This window comes from Dreissena polymorpha, chromosome 10, assembly GCF_020536995.1.
Source record: "Dreissena polymorpha isolate Duluth1 chromosome 10, UMN_Dpol_1.0, whole genome shotgun sequence".
NCBI classification, from domain to species: domain Eukaryota; kingdom Metazoa; phylum Mollusca; class Bivalvia; order Myida; family Dreissenidae; genus Dreissena; species Dreissena polymorpha.
Window position 1 is genome coordinate 38853513 of NC_068364.1, and position 20099 is coordinate 38873611.

General features: G+C 35.8%; 1 protein-coding gene across 4 annotated transcripts in view; it reads right to left on the minus strand.

The window, feature by feature from the left end:
• Positions 1-20099, minus strand: part of LOC127848498 (dynein axonemal heavy chain 7-like) — a 281861-nt gene that overhangs the window by 249593 nt on the left and 12169 nt on the right. For 3 of the 4 annotated variants that reach the window (XM_052380990.1, XM_052380992.1, XM_052380991.1), the window contains exons 4-13: positions 19815-19917; positions 19006-19189; positions 18307-18505; positions 17851-17970; positions 13816-13999; positions 12528-12707; positions 10333-10491; positions 9739-9852; positions 6024-6038; positions 2166-2293 (exon numbers count right to left, since the gene is read on the minus strand). In XM_052380990.1, the coding sequence (XP_052236950.1) occupies positions 2166-2293; positions 6024-6038; positions 9739-9852; positions 10333-10491; positions 12528-12707; positions 13816-13999; positions 17851-17970; positions 18307-18505; positions 19006-19189; positions 19815-19917 (1386 nt within the window). The remainder of the gene's footprint in view (positions 1-2165; positions 2294-6023; positions 6039-9738; positions 9853-10332; positions 10492-12527; positions 12708-13815; positions 14000-17850; positions 17971-18306; positions 18506-19005; positions 19190-19814; positions 19918-20099) is intronic. The other variant, XM_052380993.1, reaches the window with a different exon arrangement.

Sequence of the window (20099 nt, forward strand, 5' to 3'; positions counted from 1 at the left end):
TTGCTCTGGGGAAATAGGCTTTAATGCATGTTTGTAAAGTGTCATCCCAGATCAGCCCGTGTACTTTGCACAGGCTAATCAGGGACGCTACTTTCTGCATTTTTTTTTTCCTCGTCTTTTCCAAACAAAAATTCATTCTGGGCAGAAAGCGTTGTCCTTCATGAGCCTGTGCAGACTGCACAGGTTAATCCTGCATGACAATATAAGCACAAGCAAAAGGCCATTTTTTTCAGAGCGAGGCCCATATGTTTGTGCTAGTGAATATGTCACCTTGTTATTTGAACTGCAAATAACAGGTTTTTTTTCCACTTTTTGGGAAGATAGCCCATGGCTTTGGAATTGGGAATTTTATCGGCATTTTCATAATATTGGGAAAATAAATTCATTAGCCTTTTTTTTCCACACGAAAAGTCCACTGATTAGGGAAATACTAAATTTTACATAACTCTTTATAATCATTCAAATTAAAAGAACAAAATCATATAATACTTTGTTAGATGTAATTGAATTAAAATTGAGATAAAATACGCATTAGACACTTCTTTCTAAAAAAAGAAAAAAAGAAAAGAAAAAAAAAAGTTTAATTGGGAATTTTTTGCGACATTTTGGGGAAAAAGTATACTTTTTGGGATTGGGAACATAGCCAAATTTTGGCTATAAAATCGGGCCAAAAAAAACCCTGAATAATCCAGACTGAGTTATTTCAATTAATAAATTATCATATGAACAGTGTAACTTTTGATTTATTGGAGATTTATCACAGTTGTTTAAACAATTTTTCCAATAAAAATATAACCCATAAAACTTGAAATTTAATTTGCAATAAACTTTATAGTAAACCCTTCTGATGATGATGGCTGTTTTGCTTGTGTACAAATTGTACTAAACATAATCATGTATATTATATGTAAAATAAACATAATAAATAATATTATCCAAACAGGAAAAAAATTCAAAACAAGAGCACCGCATTACGGGTGCCACGCTCGGCTGCGAAAGCTTGTCAGAATTTTTTTTTTTTTTTTTTTTAGGTCACAGTGAAATTGACCTTTGACCTAGTGACCCAAAATGGGTGTGGCGTGAAGAACTCATCAAGGTGCATCTACATATGAAGTTTCAAAGTTGTAGGTGGAAGCACTTAGATTTTAGAGGCAATGTTAAGGTTTTTGTTAAAGTTTATATTAGAGGTCACAGTGACCTTGACCTTTTACCTAGTGACCCAAAAATGGGTGTGGCATGTAGAACTCATCAAGGTGCAACTACATATGAAGTTTCAAAGTTGTAGGTGGAAGCACTTTGATTTTAGAGCCTATGTTAAAGTTTGATATTAGAGGTCACAGTGACCTTGACCTTTGACCTAGATACCCAAAAATGGGTGTGGCGTGTAGAACTCATCAAGGTGCATCTACATATGAAGTTTCAAAGTTGTAGGTGGAAGCACTTTGATTTTAGAGCCAATGTTAAGGTTTTAGCACAATGCATACAGCGGACGGCAGACGACGGACGGCAGACGTCGGACGGCGGACGAGCTGGCTATGACAATAGCTCGGGTTTTGTCCGAAAACAGCCTCGCTAATAATAATAGTCATATAAAACATTCTTAACAAAACAAAAGAAATTGGTCAAATATGTAAAAGGTGTTATAACCAAACAGATTAAGCCAAACAAAGAAAACGGATGAACTCAATTTTCATAAACTCATATGAATGCGGGGGCGGTCTGCACAGGCTAATCAAGAACGACACTTTTCACCTAGACTGAATTTTCAGGTAGAAGAGACCACTTTTAAACGAAAAATTCCATAATATAGTAAAGTGTCTGTCATTCCTGTTTGACTGTTTAGACTGCTTAGGCTTATGTGGGATGATGCTTTTACCCTTTCTCCCATAAGAAGCACAGTGAAAATGGCTTTTGCAACCAGTATAAAACCAGAACAGCCTGCGAGTAACTCACAGTCTTTTCAGGTTTTGTGCTGTTTGCTGCTCATCAGTATCTAAGGGTTTGAAATGAAGGCTTTAAAACTTGAATATAGAACCAAAAATCTTTAGTAAAATTTAACTTTTGGAATGACTATAAATGCGTCAAAATACGTATATAAGTTGTAAAGGATTAATTAAACACATGCATTAAGCCCCATGGCCCAGAACTAGGCTCAAACATCTTACATTTTATTTTCCTCTTGGTGGTCACGAGCCATACGTCCAAGCAGTTTCGTGCACAAAGCATCTGCACGCTTGGAGAGGGCACGAATCAAATCATCGCAGTGAAGCTCAAACATTCCTAGTCTCAACACCTGAAATCGCCCCAAGAATTTTTGATCACAACTCAATACCTGAAATCGCCCTAAGGATTTTGGTGACAACTTCCTAAGGTTGCTTTATTAACGTATTTGGATCATTATTATTAATATTATTATTATAAAAATTATTAATAATCTACTTAAATTAAATCTCAACCTGTTAAATTACAAGAACTATTTTTTTATTTTTTTTCTAAACAAGCTAAAAGGGAGTATGTGTTTCTAATTATCCTAGAATATGAGTGAAAACTACAAACTAAACAAATGGCAAAATAACAATATATGATATGCTGAAACAACCAAAAATGAATTTGGTTTTATAAATAGAAGAAAATGGAAAATCGTGACATTCTAATATTTTAACATAAAAGTATAATGGCTGTGACATCTACATCTCTAAAAGAAAACTAATTTAGCGTAAAGTGATGTAAAGAAGTACGACAACAATGTATGCATTGAATGAACATGCTTTTTTGCAATGGTGAACTCTAATTTGGGTAGATTTGTATAAGATGTTATGGTATTTCTGGATCTCATTTTTTTCCTAAATCCATAGTTATATCAAAACTAATATCTAGAATATTTTGGGATCAAACTACATTTATGATTCCTATCATATATGGATTGATGATAAAACAAGAACAGAATCTGACATGTGCTGATAAATTTCATCTTAATTATGAATTATTTTACGCTGAAGCACTTTGGAATTAACATATATGTAAACATTTAACATCACAAACAAGCAAGCATTAATCTGTTTGCTTCAACTTACTAGGAATTAATTTAGTACATGCAATCAAAATACAGTTTTGTGATTTTTGTGAAAATGACATATTAACACTTACTGAAATATGCTATCCTGTCTTGCCAAAAAAGGAAAAATGACTTTTGTTCATCAGTTAAATGAAACTAAACATAACTTAAAATTATATGAGTCGCGTTCTGAGAAAACTGGGCATAATGCTGGTGCATAAATTGTCATCCCAGATTAGCCTGTGCAGTTGGCACAGGCTAATCAGGGACAACACTTCCTTTGTATGACATTTTTTGTTTAAATGAAGTCTCTTCTTAGCAAATATCCAATTTAAGATAAAAGTGTCGTCCCTGATTAGCCTGTGCGGACTGCAGAGGCTAATCTGGGCTACACTTTACACACATGCATTATGCCCAGTTTTCTCAGAACACAACTCACATTCTTTGATCTTAATATTCTATTTCAGAGACTCATATGGGCTGCAGTCTGGGACAATGGGGCTTAATTCACCTGCATAAAGTATAGTCCAAGACAAGCCTGCGCAGTATGCACAGGCAATCAGGGAAAACACTATTCTTTGTTAGAAGGAGGTCTCTTCTAAACCAAAATCCAGTTAACCCTTTGCATGCTGGGAAATTTGTCGTCTGCTAAAATGTCGTCTGCTGAATTTCTAAAATTAGCATCTTCTTCGATTTTTTTCAAAGAATATTATCAGAATAGCAAACAGTTTGGTTCTTGATGAGATGCCACATTCTGTGGCGTCTCATCTGGATCCAAACTGTCTGCAAAGGCCTTCAAAATTCGGTTCCCGCACTGAAAGGGTTAAGCTGGAAAATGTTGTCCCTGATTAACCTGTGCATGCAGACTGCACTGGTTAAAGTGGGTATGCACGATTTTGTCAAATATTTATGAATTTATATAAAATGTGTAAAAAAACTTATTATACATATATATCAATATAAATTAAAATGAAAGTTAAGAAGAACATGTTTCAAAAAATGCGAAATAAGCAAGATATTTAATTCTGAAATCGAAAATATCTGTACATTCGAATTCGCCAGCATGTATATCATGCAAGTACGATGTGAATTTAAATTCAGTTTTACGGATCATTTTAATTTCCTGCAACGATATCTATTCATACCAAACACGAACATTAACTCTGATCCTAATAAAAAGACGAACACTTCGGTTATTGGAGGAAAATATGTACGAAATATCTTCATCACAATCGGCTCAGGGCGCAAATTTGTCTTTGCTGCATTTTATGAAATTCATCTTCAATGTATAATTTTTCTTGCCTATTTTGTGTTATTGTAACATTTTGTTTATCAATATATTACAATTTATCGCATACACAAATTGTGCATTCTCGCTTTAGCCCTTTGAGTGCTGGAACCGGATTTTGAAGGCCTTTGCAAACAGTTTGGATCCAGATGAGACGCCACAGAACGTGGCGTCTCATCAGGATCCAAACTGTTTGCTATTCTGATAGTATTCTTTGGAAAAAAATCGAAGAAAATTGCTAATTTTAGAAATTTAGCAGACAACATTGTAGCAGAAGACAAATTTCCCAGCATGCAAAGGGTTAGTCTGGGGCAACACATTATGAACATGTTCAGTTTTCCCCACATGGAGACTCGTATGTAATTCACCGAAAACAATGTTTTACAAAACGTGTTTACATGCATTTTAATTGGGAGAATCAGGCACCCTTAATCCGCTGAATCACTTACAAAATGAAGCACAGAGCGAGAAGAACACATAAAAGAGGGTCAGGCGGGGGGATGGGGAATGGTTAGGTTAAGAAAGAGGGATAACTGTAACATGTGGGCACACAAAATCAGCCATTAATCCATTCATTAAAATCTGTCTGAAATGTAGTTAGCCAAAATGGAATAAATTTTCATGGACACATAATTTAAATATTATATCGTCGCTGTCGTTCTCAAACCTCGTAGCTCCAAAATTTTCCAAATATTTTTTTCGTCTTTTCCGAATATATGAAGTCTGGCGCGTGTTTTGTGCTATATCTCATAGCTCTACGCCAATCAGAGCCCTTGAATAAGCCACGTGACGAAATGTTGTAGAATGATTGTTGGCTTTTTTTCCCGGCGAAAAGTCGTAGCGATGCCATTTCACCTAAATGTACGTCATTTCGTTTGGACAAATTTGACAAAAACGTTTTTTTTTATTTTTTTTATTTGCAACTACGAGGTTTCCTATCAGTACGAATTGTCGTACCTCATAAAAATGACAAAACTAATGTGACAAAATATCGTAGCTACCATGTCTGACTGTCAGTATGACTTATCAGTATGACTTACGCGTCTACGGCTTATACCATATTTTGCAGCTTCATTTGTTTGGTATTTTTACAGAATTTCAATTTCTAAAACATTGTTATAAAAAAATAAGACGGTTTTTTCTCTCTCCTGAAAAGTTGGCATTTTGTAGCTTCGAGATTTGAGAACGACAGCGACGATATTCTTTCCCTGTTTGTATAAAAATTTAAAAAAATTCAAATTAGGTCTTAAGAGAGAAACAACAAGAAAAACAAACAAAACATATTGGCTGTGCTCTGTGAAAAGGGGTTTTAATGCATGTGGGTAAAGTGTCATCCCATATTATTCTTTGCAGTCCACACAGGCTAATCAGGGACTACACGTTCAGCCTTAACTGGATATTTGCTAAGAAAAGACTCTTAAAACGAAAAATATCATTAAAGCAAAAAGTGTCGTCCATTATAATCTTGTGCAGACTGCACAGGCTAATCAGGGTGGACACTTTACGCACATGCATTAAATCTCCTTTTCACAGAGCACCACCCATTTTTTTTCTATTATTATAGCGGTCTGATTTTAAGTGCCAATAGAGAGATAATGCACACTTAATTTTGAAACAAACGTAAGATCGTGGGCATGCTATGAGCGGGAAATAAACTAAGTTTGCCGTTGTGCAAAATACCTTTCCCCTCCCATTCTGTGGGACACAAACACACGGCAACACAATTACACAATGTCAACAATGGCAACAAACAAACAACAGGCTTTCCCCAGGATTTTGTTTCGACATATATATACACTCGTTATATTGACTAAAGTTAACATGCAACTGGCTGATCTTTCGATAAACATATTAATAATGCATATGCTCATATGGATACAATAGTTGAACAACTAAATATGTGACTTGCAAATTATATGATATTATAATATTGCAGTCAAATTTTCATATGATTGATATATGTAGATGGAAGACAAACTATCATGCTTGCTAGTAGGGCTCGATTGGTCATTGTCGGCTCGGGTACTACTAAAACGTACACCGAGTACGGAAAAAAAAAAAAAAAATGAACCCTGGAATTCTAACGCTAAAGTTGGTTGTTGTTGGCTTTTTATTCTTCAAATTAAGTAAGTTCATATTTATGTCAATATTTTGTAAAATGGCCTCTACATTATCAAAACTCATACTAAAAAAAAGAAAGTTGAGGCAGGTATTGTTCAAAGAGAATTATGTTTCCCATTCTGTAGCGCGTTTTACAATACCGGATTCTGGGCGGGAATAACACTCGGGTACAGTCTAAATTGGCTGAGTATGTATTTACATATTTTCCGTACCGGGGTTACATGTAAGTATACTTAAGAGTACCTGGGGTACATTTAAGTAGTACCCGAACCAATAATGACCAATAGAGCTCTAGTAGCAGCTCAATTAAGGACAAAATCTGTATGACAACATACTACTCTGAACAAGAGATGTGTTTGTTAGAAACACAATGCCCCCTATTGCGCCGCTTTGAAGCCATACATTTGACCTTTGACCTTGAACGATGACCTTGACCTTTAGCCACTCAAAATGTGCAGCTCCATGAGATACACATACATGCCAAATATCAAGTTGCTATCTTCAATATTCAAAAAGTTATGAACAAACTTTAACGAAGGTTAAAGTTTTAGGAACGAAAAATACAATATTAGACCTTTGACCTTGAAGGATGACCTTGGCCTTGACTTTTCACCACTCAAAATGTGCAGCTCCATGAGATACACATGCATGTCAAATATGAAATTGCTATCTTCAATATTTCAAAAGTTATAAAAGTTTAACCAAGGTTAAAGTTTTGTGACACACACATACAATGACTGACACAATGACAGACAGACAGACAGGCCAAAAACAATATACTCCCGATCTTTCGATCCGGGGGCATACAAATTGTGATTTGCATACGTTTACTACAGCATCACATATAATCGTGCATGCAACATGTAAAACTCACTAAAAGCCGTAGGTCCTATCACTGGATGAACATGTCAGACAAATGTTTTGGTAAGACTGGCAGACTCTTTCTGAGAACCCGTCTTACCGCATTTGACTGATCACTTTCTGAGAACCAGTCTTACCGCATTTGACTTATCACTTTCTGAGAACCCGTCTTACCGCATTTGACTGATCACTTTCTGAGAACCAGTCTTACCGCATTTGACTGATCACTTTCTGAGAACCAGTCTTACTGCATTAGTTTTACTTTGATATACTTTTGCTTAACTGTAAACTTAACAACATCACATGTATTTTAAAAAAATGCCAATATGTATGCTTATTCAATTTATTTAAGTAAAGCAGCAGTATTTTTTTTAAACATTTTCAGAATAGGGCTGTGGCCCTTTGGGTTGGGAAAAATCTCGTTGTTTAGACCAAAGATGGGATATTGGTGCTGTTTTCTTTTTCTAAAAAATACTTGAGAACAAAATGGGTTCCATAGTTATTTTTTACAAAGGTTTGACTGATAGATGAACAAATAGTTCAGATTTATTTGAAAAAAATTAGGGGGAGGGGAGCCTAAAAAATTAGGTGGGGGGAGTCTTCCAATGGGAATTTTAGGCAGTCATTTTGGAAACTGTATACTAATGATAGTGAAAATGGAGTCCAATTTTGGCTCCAAATTTGACCCGAACAAACACAACCTTGCAGAAATTTAGGAAAGCAATTATACATTTATTTCACATAAAGTACACAGCCTACCGCTCAAAAAGTTTGTATTTCTAGATTTTAAAATCTGTTCATCACAACATGCAACGATTCAGATTTAGGAAAACACTGAACAACACAACCAGTTTGACATGGTTTCAATACAGATCGGCTCAAACATTCTAAGATACCATGTCAACCATTAACCCTTTCCCTCTCGATGCAAAGTGCAAATGGCTATGAGCAAACAGCATATAACCAGAACAGCCTGCGAGCTTGCAGTCTGTTCAGGTTTTATGCTGTTTGCTGCTCATCAGTATCTAAGGGTTGGAAAGCCTTTATAACATTATTCTAATAAGAACAGTATTAATTAAATTGAAATTTCTTAACGCTTACAAATGTGTAAAAATACGTATGTAAGTGGAAAAGGGCAAGACAAAATCTGAAACCATCTCAAATTTTACAATTTCAAAAGCGCACAGTCAACACAGGGTACTGACTTCAATCATTATAGGGTTATTTTGTATTTGTACACCCTGTAAATGAAAAAGGTAAACACAACAATTGGGAAAAGCTGTTAAAATAGGCAGTAGGCAACCAAAAACAATTAAAAAGCACAGGTTTTTTCTCCACTTTTTGGGAAGATAGCCCATGGCTTTGGAATTGGGAATTTTATCGGCATTTTCATGAAATTGGGAAAATAAATTCATTAGCCTTTTTTTGCACATGAAAAGTCCACTGATTAGGGAAATACTAAATTTGATATAACTCTTTATAATCATTCAAATTAAAAGAACAAAATCATATAATACTTTGTTAGATGTAATTGAATTGAAATTGAGATAAAATACGCATAAGACTTCTTTCTAAAAAAAAAAAAAAAATTTTTTTTTTTTTTTTTTTTTTTGTAATTGGGAATTTTTTGCCACATTTTGGGAAAAAAGTATACTTTTTGGGATTGGGAACATAGCCGAATTTCAGCTATAAAATCGGGTAAAAAAAACCCTGAAGCACTTCCCACTCAGAACACTATGCTATATGAAAACCATAAAGCATTTCTGTCATTATTTATTCTGTCTAATCTAATAACTGTCCAATAGTTTTACTCAAAAATGATACAAACATTTCACCAATAATCAATGAATAAGGGTTAAGGATAAATAACTAATAAAATTCATTTTATCACAAACAAATGAAGTTTTTTTTTAAATACGGGTGTATACTTCGGAAAATTCATGATATTGACCAACAAACTAAGTATCTTTAAAGATAACATTGTTCTTTAGAGGTTTTTTCATAACGTTACAAATACTGATAAATAAATCTCAGTTTTCAAAACAATGGTTACGATTCTTTTTTAATTTAATGTTTTTTTTACTAAGGCATAATTTTATAATTGTAAAATGGATTTTAAAAGAAGAAAAAAGTTTTTTCCTGACAGGGTTTTTTATCAGGCAAATCCTTGAAACGTGAACCAGTTAGTTTAACAACAGAACATTCAAGAAATAGCAAAAAAATTATTAACATAATTCAACCAGGAACTAGAAAACTCTGAAAATATTAGACCACTATAGCTTTTCTTGTAAGCAAACGCACACAAATTCAACGAGCAACTAGAAAACGCTAAAAAATGGACACTGGATTTTCTTTTAATAAAAGGCGCAAATCTGCAAATCCTCAATCATATTGATATCTGACTGGCGCGTACCTTGATTGAGTTGTAGGTGATTTCCTCGACCAGACGATGGTACTTCTCCACTTCCTTCTTGTATTCATCAAACGTGTGCGTCTCCTTCAGGAACTGTTCGACATCTGTGTCCGCCTGAAATGAAAAATATTGTCATTTTAATTATCAGCGACTGTTCTAGGACTGTGTCAGCCTGAACATTTGAAATAGTTTAATTTAACCAATTGATGCCTAGTATCTAGAAAAAGGCCTTGGCAAATAGAGTAGACCCTCATCAGGGTCTGCGCTGTTTGCTTAAATAAATTTTGGTACGAAATATTGTAAATATAGAAATAAGTATACAAGACATCCCTAGTTTTGGAAATAAATTGATCCAGTTTAGAAGGATGGGAGAGTCCACTAGGCATAAATGGGTTAAATTGTAATCAATCTCGTAATCGATTATATCAACAGCCCGCAGAATACAAGTAGTGGTAATGGAGGTAGAATTAATAGTAGAAGAAATATTAGTCAATCATCATCATCATCATCATCATCATCATTATCATCATCATCTAAAATTGAGAATACAAGAGTTTTTTATAACCCAACCCCCCCCACCCCCCAACTGCATACCTGTTTGGAGATAAGGAAGTTGTATTTATCGTATATTTTGCTGTGCTCTATAGGCCCAATGCTCTCCTGCTTGATGAGTTCGCGGACCGCGACCTTGTGTCTCTCAAGTATATCCTCCAGGATGACTGGTTTCAGTGTTGCCTTAGATTTGTCTCCGCTCTGAAATATTGAGAGTTCTGTACAAATATTTATAAATTTATAGCATGAAATTTAAGAAATGTGCGTTTATTTTTGTTCCGGATTAGCCTGTGCAGTGTGCACAGGCTAATCATTAGCGAAATTTTCCATTTTTATGGAATTTTTTGTTTCCAGATAATCTCTTTATTAAACAAGAAACCGTCGGAGACGGGTGATGCTACCCAAAGGTTTTTTTTGTCACAATATTGCACTATATATTCAGATAAAAGGAAACGTCTTGAGGGCACAGTAGTTGGGGGGACAATCATTTTTTTATAGAAAATTTCAAAGGGCCATAACTCTGTATAAAATCATCCGATCAGAACCTGCTGATAATATGCACATCTCCTCTTGGTAGTGAAGCTTCCCATAAAGTTTCATTGAATTCGGGTTATTAGGTGCTGAGAAATAGCCTGGACAAGAATTGCACTATATGTACCGTTAATGGAAAATTTCAAAAATTTCAAAGGGCCATAACTCTGTAAAAAATCATCCGACAAGAACCTGCTGATAATATGCACATCTCCTATTGGTAGTGAAGCTTCCCATAAAGTTTCATTGAATTCTGGTCATTAGTTGCTGAGAAATAGCCCGGACAAAAATTGTGCACGGACGGACACACGGACGGACAGACTAAGGGGCGAATATATAGGGAGCATAACAAATCCAGTACATGCGGAAAGTGTTGTCCATGAAAAGAATGTGCGGACTGCACAGGGCAATCTGGTACAATACCTTACCAGCATGGATAAAGCCCCATGTCCCCAGAGCCGGTCTCATATATAGTATTTGAGCTTGGTTTTGAGTGTGTTAAGAAGTTATATCACAGCAATTTTTTTTGTCCAATTGGGAAAAGTACCCGTAGCGGTCCAATATGGAAAAATTGAGTCCTGAAAGCCTGAAAATTGCAAAAAATCGAGGCGTGAAACCCTCAAATTGGGAAATGGGTGTATTTGATTTTATGCTCCCAAATACTTTAAAATTGATAACCAAGTGTTTTCAAGCTGTCAATATTATATTTACCTAGGTTCAAACCAAAGAGCTGCATAGGGAAACTAACAAAATGTTGCATTTCCAAAAAAAAAAAAAATGGGGGGGGGGGGGGGGAATTTTTTGGACAGCAATTGGGAAATTTGTAGTTTTTTCGTAATTGGGAAAGTGTATCATTACCTGAAACATTATAAGACCTGGTTTTTTTTAATGGTATGAGCCTCTTCTGGGTAAACTGGGGTTAAAGCATGTGCATAAAGTGATGTCCGGGATTAGCCTGTGCAGTCTGCACGGGAAAATATAGGACGACACTTTACACAGGCATTAAGCCCACTTTTCCCAAAACGCGGCTCAATGATAAAAATGACAGGAAAAATAGACTCATAGCAGTTTGCAAACTAACTTTATTGTCTTCATAGCCAATGTGGCTATGAAACTTTGAAAATTTCATAGCCAGAGGAAATTTTTCATAGCATGGGGGGTAAGATTGTAAACAAATCAGTATTCCAGGTTTCAAACTTTTATTCCATCACATCTGACTCTGAGAGTTCTTTACAATATTTTGCAATGTTATTGTCATTATTTTTGAAGTTAGCATCATCATCAACATCATCAGCATCCTCATCATTGTCACTCTCATCATCGGATAAATACAAAGCCGATGCTCACGCGTATCGATCTTAATCATATGAATGATTAACACTGTTACCGTTGTTACATAATTTCAAAGCTATTAATAACACACATTCAACCGTTTTACTTAATTTATAAAAACCCTCACACTATTATTTCATTTCATTTCATTTATCGGCATCGAATCAAAGTTCAGTTTACCAAATGTATTACAACATTTTAAATATTCGAGCCAGGTGTAAGAATTTAGCGATTCATAGGCGATCTATATTCAAGTTTTTTTATCGCCAGAGCCGAGATTTCATCGCAATGGCAATCAGACATGGGTAAATTTTGCAGACTGCTTATAGTCACAATGTCTAATGTAATGGGATATAAGATTAACAATCACGTACCCATTCTGAGTAGAGTTTCGTCTCCACCCTGGGCACCACCTGTGATGCCTTGATCATCACGTCGAACACGTTCAGTAGGATGACCTCAAAGTCATTGAATGTGGGCTCGAACTTGATCTGTGTGTTGTCAAGGATCAGACGCATGATGAAGCCCGGGTGCTCGTAAGCTCGCGTAGACGTCTGTTTACGAAGATGGAAATATGCAATCTTAAAAGCCCATTAACACTCAAAATCAACAAATATTTCGTTCAATATTTCCAAAAAATAAAATTGACACATAAAACATCATGGTTCCTTATAGCAATAGCCAAAACTTCAACTCTAGATGTGGTCTGGAAACATAGATTTAACAAGACACAAAATGCTTTTTTTTGTTTTTTTGTGGGACAATATATTCAACACATGTTCATGTACGATGTAAGCGTTTGTTTGTCATATGAATAGATATTGTTGCAGGAAATTAAAATGATAAATATTGTGACAAAAAAAAAACGAGCATTTTGTATCTCGTTAATTCTATATTACCATAATATACTACCTGGTTTACAAAATGCTTGAAAGACTTAATGGGCACACTGCACAGGCTAAACTTAGACAACATTTTACACATAAAGGCCAAGTTTTTCCAGAACAAGGCTCATTTGTGTCGTGTTCTGAGAAAATTGGGCTTAATGCATGTGCGTAAAGTGCCGTCCCAGATTAGCCTGTGCAGTCCGCACAGGCTAATCAGGGACGACATTTTACGCACATGAATTAAGCCCAGTTTTCTCAGAACAAGACATATATGTTTAACCCTTTCCCTCACAAGAAGCAAAGTGGACATTGCTTATGGAATCAGCATAAAACTAGAACAGCCTGCAAGTAACTCGCGGACTTTTCAGGTTTTATGCTGTTTGCTGTTCATCAGTATCTTAGGGTTAGAATTGAAGCCTTTAAAACTTAAATCTAGTAAAAAAGGTCTTAAATTAAATTTAACTTTTTAAGGGACTACAAATGCATCAAACTACGGATCTAAGGGGTTAAGTGTTAAACAATTAAGGCCGTGCTCTGGGAAAAGGGGGTTTAATGCATGTGCGTACATTGTCTTCCCAAATTAACCTGTGCAGTCTGCACAGGCTAATCAGGGACGACACTTTGCGCCTAAACTGGATTTTTGCTAAGAAGAGACTTTCTGTAAACGAAAAATACCACACAAGCGGACAAGCATTAACCCCCCTTTTAATGTACGCACATGCATTAAAACCCCTTTTCACAGAGAACGGCCAATTAATGTAAGTTGGACACTTACCGGTGGTTGGACAATCAGGTCCTGGTAGTCTTTCAGAGACAGCAGCGTGAGCAGCTGCAGATTCTCGGTCATCAAGGTGGCTGCACAGTTGAAGAAGGATTCAAGCTTCTCCTGATCCTGATTGCTGGGCACCTGCTTCCTCTTGTTGCCCTGGTAGAAGATGTTCTGAACTTCCGGGAACCATCTACAGGAAACAGATTAAAAATGTTATCATATTATTAAGTTTAGCTGGCAACCATTCTTCCTCTTGTCTGCTTGGTAGATGTTCTGAACTTCCAGGAAACATCTACAGGAAATAGATTGAATTGGGAACCATCTTACAGGAAATAGATGAAAATGTGGGGTCAACCATCTACAGGAAATAGATTAAAAATGTTATCATATTATTGAGTTTTCTGGGAACCATTCTTCCTCTTGTTGCCCGGAAAGAAGATGCTCTGAACTTTTGGGAACCATCAACAGGAAGTGAATTTAAGTGTGATAGTAATTTGAGAATCAGTCTATGAAAACGGGGGTCCACACATATGATATTTGTGTCATCCCAGATTAGCCTGTGCAGTACACGCAGGCCAATCAGGGACAACACTGTCTGCTTTTATGGCACTATTCGTTTTAACTCTTTCAGTGCTGGAACCGAATTTTGAAGGCCTTTGCAAACAGTTTGGATCCAGATGAGACCCCACAAAACATGGCGTCTCATCAGGATCCAAACTGTTTGCTATTCTGATAGTATTCTTTGAAAAAAATCGAAGAAAATGCTAATTTTAGAAATTCAGCAGACAACATGTTTCAGTCTTTGAAATTAGCACATGCCCGATCGCCCGTGGCGAGTAAAATTAATGCCGGGCGCATACAAAAATTCACGTTTGTGGCCCGCCAGGTATGTTAATTATTGAAGCCAATTGACAGTTTATTAAAAACAATCGTAAATTCTTGATATTTGCAAATCTATTTTTCAATTTTGGAAGTTGTAAAACAACGATATTCGATTGGTATAACAACACGCACCTGCTTGCTCACGTCATCGTTATTGTTTTTGACCGATGCATTTCGGTCACATTCAGTTCTTATCGACGGTTTCTTTAGAAAGTAATAGAGTAGATGCTTTTTGAATTGATTATTTCAATCAAGTAATACGCTTCCGTTTTCGTCAATGTCAACAAATGTCATTGTCGACATAGAGGCTATGTAGTATCTTATGTATGTTGATGGGGCTAAGCCCGGTAAAGCACTTCCAAAATAGAAAATTGACAATGATTAATAGAAAAAGGAAGCCAAGAAACCGTACAAGGACACCAGAGAACGCTCTTTCCAAGCGCTCTGATGTAACGATCGACCGTCTTTATTCTAGTGACTGATTAGATGTCATTGTATTCACTACTGTTGAAACAAATGTTCTGCTTTACTATGTGTAGCATTTAAGTGCAAACATGTTGTGGTTTGTTACATTTTTGGTTAAAAAAGTTTGGGCATGTAAAAAATATATGTTGGGCATGTAAAAATTCTTAAGTAACTGGTCCGACTGGCATGTAACTTTTCAAAGCTAATTTCGAAGACTGATGTTAGCAGACAACAAATTTCCCAGCATGCAAAGGGTTAAGGAAGTCTCTTCTTAACAAAAAATTAAGTGTAGGCGAAAACTGTCGTCCCTGATTAGCCTGTGCAAACTGCACTGCAAAAACTTCACAGGCTAATCTGAGACAATACTTTACCCACCAGCATTATGCCCAGTTTTTCCAAATAAGTCAGTCATAGGAGAGAGTTCACTATCTCTCGGAAGAGTTGTGACAACATCTGGGATTTGTCACTTAAAATGAGACATGGAAGATTTCAAGAACTTTTGGGAATCATCACTTACAGAGGGGTTAAATAAAATCTGACATGAAATGGTCTTAAAAAAATGGAGATTTAGAAATTTCAGTGTGATTAATTAAAATTAAAACATGAAAGTTTTGACAAACATTTAAAGAAGGTACATAACCCCACAAATCAGAGGTCCATAATAAACATGTTAGATTGTATTTTCGTTGTTGTTGTTTTTAACCTGAAATATACTATGAATAAGTATGAGTAAGTTATATAAATATTATGTCCATGTAATCATGCAATAGCTGTAAATCATGGCAGTTAATCAACGTCTTGTACAGCTGCAGACATTAAACTGGATATAAGCCCAATCATGGATTGAAATCTGTCAATCCTCTGAAAAAGAACACTAAACTTAAAGTTGGCAGTACAAACACTAAACCTGAATCCAATGTGCCAATCAATAATTGATTTGTTAAGGTGATTAATTGATAAGTTTAGGTTATTTACAATTGGCAATACTACAGAACCAGTTAAAATCTGAGGTTAAATGCTATGTACGCTATCAATTCTGTTTTAAGTTCTATTTGCTGGACTGATATTGCGTGTTCACACTTTACACGCATGCGTAGTTATAATCTAAATCTCAAGTTATGTAAAATGTCAAATGTTTTGTATGTCCCAATTTTGTTCATGAACAAACTGAAGGATAGGTAACAGGGTTTTTTCTCCACTTTTTGGGAAGAAAGCCCATGGCTTTGGAATTGGGAATTTTGTCGGCATTTTCATGAAATTGGGAAAATAAATTCATTAGCCTTTTTTTTCACACAAAAAGTCCACTGATTAGGGAAATACTAAATTTGATATAACTCTTTATAATCATTCAAATTAAAAGAACAAAATCATATAATACTTTTTTAGATGTAATTGAATTAAAATTGAAATAAAATACGCATTAGACTTCTTTCTAAAAAAAAAATTTTTTTGGAAATTGGGAATGTTTTGCCACATTTTGGGAAAAAGTATACTTTTTGAGATTGGGAACATAGCGGAATTTCGGCTTTAAAATCGGGCCAAAAAAAAACCTGGGTAAATCAATAGGATTGAAGCAGGATATTGATTATATAGTCTTGAAAACAATTCATAACTGCCCTCTACTGCGCCGCTTTGAAGCCATATATTTGACCTTTGACCTTGAAGGATGACCTTGACCTTTCACCACTCCAAATGTGCAGCTCCATGAGATACACATGCCTGCCAAATATCAAGTTGCTATCTTCAATATTGCAAAAGTTATTGCAAAATTTTTGTGACAGACATACACACAGAATGACAGACAGACAGGCCAAAAACAATATACCCCCGATCATTCAATCCGGGGGGCATAAAAACTGCAATTTAAAAACTGCAGCTCTGTTTCAACAATATGATCATGTACTTAATGTGTACAGATGTCTTAACCCTTTGCATGCTGGGAAATTTGTCGTCTGCTAAAATGTTGTCTGCTGAATTTCTAAAATTAGCATTTTCTTCGATTTTTTTCAAAGAATACTATCAGACTAGCAAACAGTTTGGATCCTGATGATACGCCATGTTTTGTGGCGTCTCATCTGGATCCAAACTGTTTGCAAAGGCCTTCAAAATTCGGTTCCAGCGCTCTAAGGGTTAACATGGACACTTTTTGCAGAGATGGGTAAATGGCACATTAATAAAAGCGTTTTTTAATTTAAAGCTACATCGTATTATCATATTTTAAGATTAAACAAATGGCAGCATTTTGAAAATCTACTTGAAATGTCCGATGAGTATGATGTATTTTGTGAACACTGGGCTTTTGAGACATGAAATACATGATTTTTCCATAGTTTTTCCATTGGGCAAGGGGGAGGAAGACAAAGGCAGACCTGAACCCATATTCACCAAACAATTCTTAGACTTAAGTCTAAGAATAAACAATATTTTTTTAATTGGAATATTCAAGAATTGCTTTTCTTTCGGGTTGAACTGGACATTAGCCAACTAAATCTACATCATTACAAAATATACATCATCCTTCATGTAGAACATTTTGTAAATGACATAATCGCCGGTAGTAGACAGTATTTATTCAAACGCTGGAAGCCTATTTCTTGGTTTTAAGTCCATTCTTTATTTTAAAGTCTAAGAATTGGTTGGTGAAAGCAGGCCCTGGTAAGGGTGAGGAGGGTTTTAAAGACCTGATATACGTACTTCTTCAGTAGTTTTTCCTTGGCCGAATCGATGTGTCGCAGACAGAGGGCCTGGAAATTCTGCAGCTCCATGGAGTCTTGGCGTGCGTGGAATTCCTCGATGTCAATGAACCTCAGGCCACTGAGGACAGAAAAAAAAATTAATAAGTGTTCCCCAGAAGCACCAGCAACCCGTGATTTCACTGCTTACATTTAATCTAGATGCTGTCTACTTTCCCAGAAATATCAATATTAATTGAAACGGAGCTAATTCAAGTATTTTATTGCTAGAAGCCCGCTACTTTGAAAATATAACTGGCTTCTTAATTTCTTCTGCATATAAAGGACAAGAGTTAGCCAAGACATTTAGAAAACAAAGAAAATCTAGACCATACACCTTATTTTCATCCATTTAAAACTTAAAACGTAAATTATTAGGTAAAAAACACAAATCTCCCCCAAAATCTTTTTTGCTCACCCAAATGTCCCGTGCCAGAGGTCCAGCACCTGCAGCATACAGGGGTTGGTCACGTGCAGATTCTCAGACATGAGTTCAAGTCCGAGCAGGTAGGAACGGTTCCAGGGTTTCGGTACCACCATGAGCTCCTCGCGGTGTGGTGCCAACTTAACTTTCTTCTCGTCGTCGCGCTCACGCGGGTCTTTCAAGACGAAGTCAACTGAAATATTGAAGACAATTAAGTTAGTGTTTTATACAGGTTTTAGTATACTGTAAAATTATGTTGATTTGTTGGCATACAATTTAGTGTTTTTTTTTATGACTTTTTCGTGGATTTCTGATTTGGGGACAAAATATGAGGAATTTGCGTTGGTCATTTTCCGTGTTTGTGTTAAATTAGTGGATTGGTCACAAAATCAACTAATGTAAGTGTTGCAGGAATAAAAATGATTGTACAGTATTTAGCCAGTCTTAGAAAACCTTAACCAGAGCGTTTGTGAGAGGTTCTTTTTTGGTACCAACCAAATAAACTTGTATGCAGACTGCACAGGCTTATCAGGGATGACATGCATTAAACCCCATTTTCAAGAGTAAAGCTCATATGGTATATATGATTTTGAAAAGATTTCAAACGGGTAACTTAAGATCTGTTTAAAACATAAGAATAACGAAAACAAACAATGTACACAATTCCATGGTAATTCTTTTTTCAACTGTTACCTATAGCTTTCTTGACACTTAGCAGGTAGTCCTCCCTCATCTCGTCTGAGAGATTGTCGATGGTCTCGTTATGACCCTCCTTGAGTTCGGTGGATATCAGAGCAAGCACGTTCTCCAGCCAGGAATCCTCCATGGGAGCCACGTGTTCCGTGTCTATGCCGTGGTGGATATAGTAGTAGTAGCGCTGGAAAAAAACAACGGGTTAATGTAGCATTTACCAACTTATCTAAATTTAAGAGTTATGACTTGAAAAACAGAATATTCTTGACATGTGTTGTTGTTTTTAATTCGATGCCTAAATTTGGCCCAATTCCCAATCTAAAAAAATATGTATTTGTAACAAATTGCCTAAATTTTCATTTGAAAGTTTAAAAAAAAAATGTGGTTATATTTAGAAAATTTAGTTTTCATGTATCTTCCAAACCAGCTCTATTCCATGATTTAATGATATTTGCAAGATTGAAACTTGTTTTTTGATTTTTTTTTAATATTCAGATTATCCTTTATCCTTCACTCTTAGACAGGTTAGCGAGCAAAGGCCCTATTTGACCCATTACCATATACACATGCATTTCAAAGCGTTTGTAATCCATTAGAAAATAAAATTAAACTAAAGACCTTTTTTACTAGATTCAAGATTTAAAGGCTTCATTTCCAACCCTAAGATACTAATGAGCAGCAAACAGCATAAAACCTGAAGAGACAGTGGGTAACATGCAGGCTGTTCTGGTTTTATGCTGGTTGCATAGTGCCATTTTCACTCTGCTTCTCAGTGGGCAAACCATACAAGTTTTTTATTAATAATTTACCAGTATATCTTTTTCCGCGGCAGTGGGTGACCCAGTTCTAGAGAGAGGCTGCAGTTCACCCGTGGCAGACGCCATGTTGGTTTGTTGGACACCTTCCTCTTGCCTGCAATAGACGCAATGTCAAATGTAAATCATATAACGCTATACCTGCTGGCAACAATAGTTTGAGCTTAAATATTTTAGCTTAATTGCATTGAAAGCCTATGAGTAATTGAAATGCTTTTGAGTCCGTTTCCTGGGTAGAACTAGTACTTGATGTCTTTGGGGGAGATCTCAAGTCAGTCC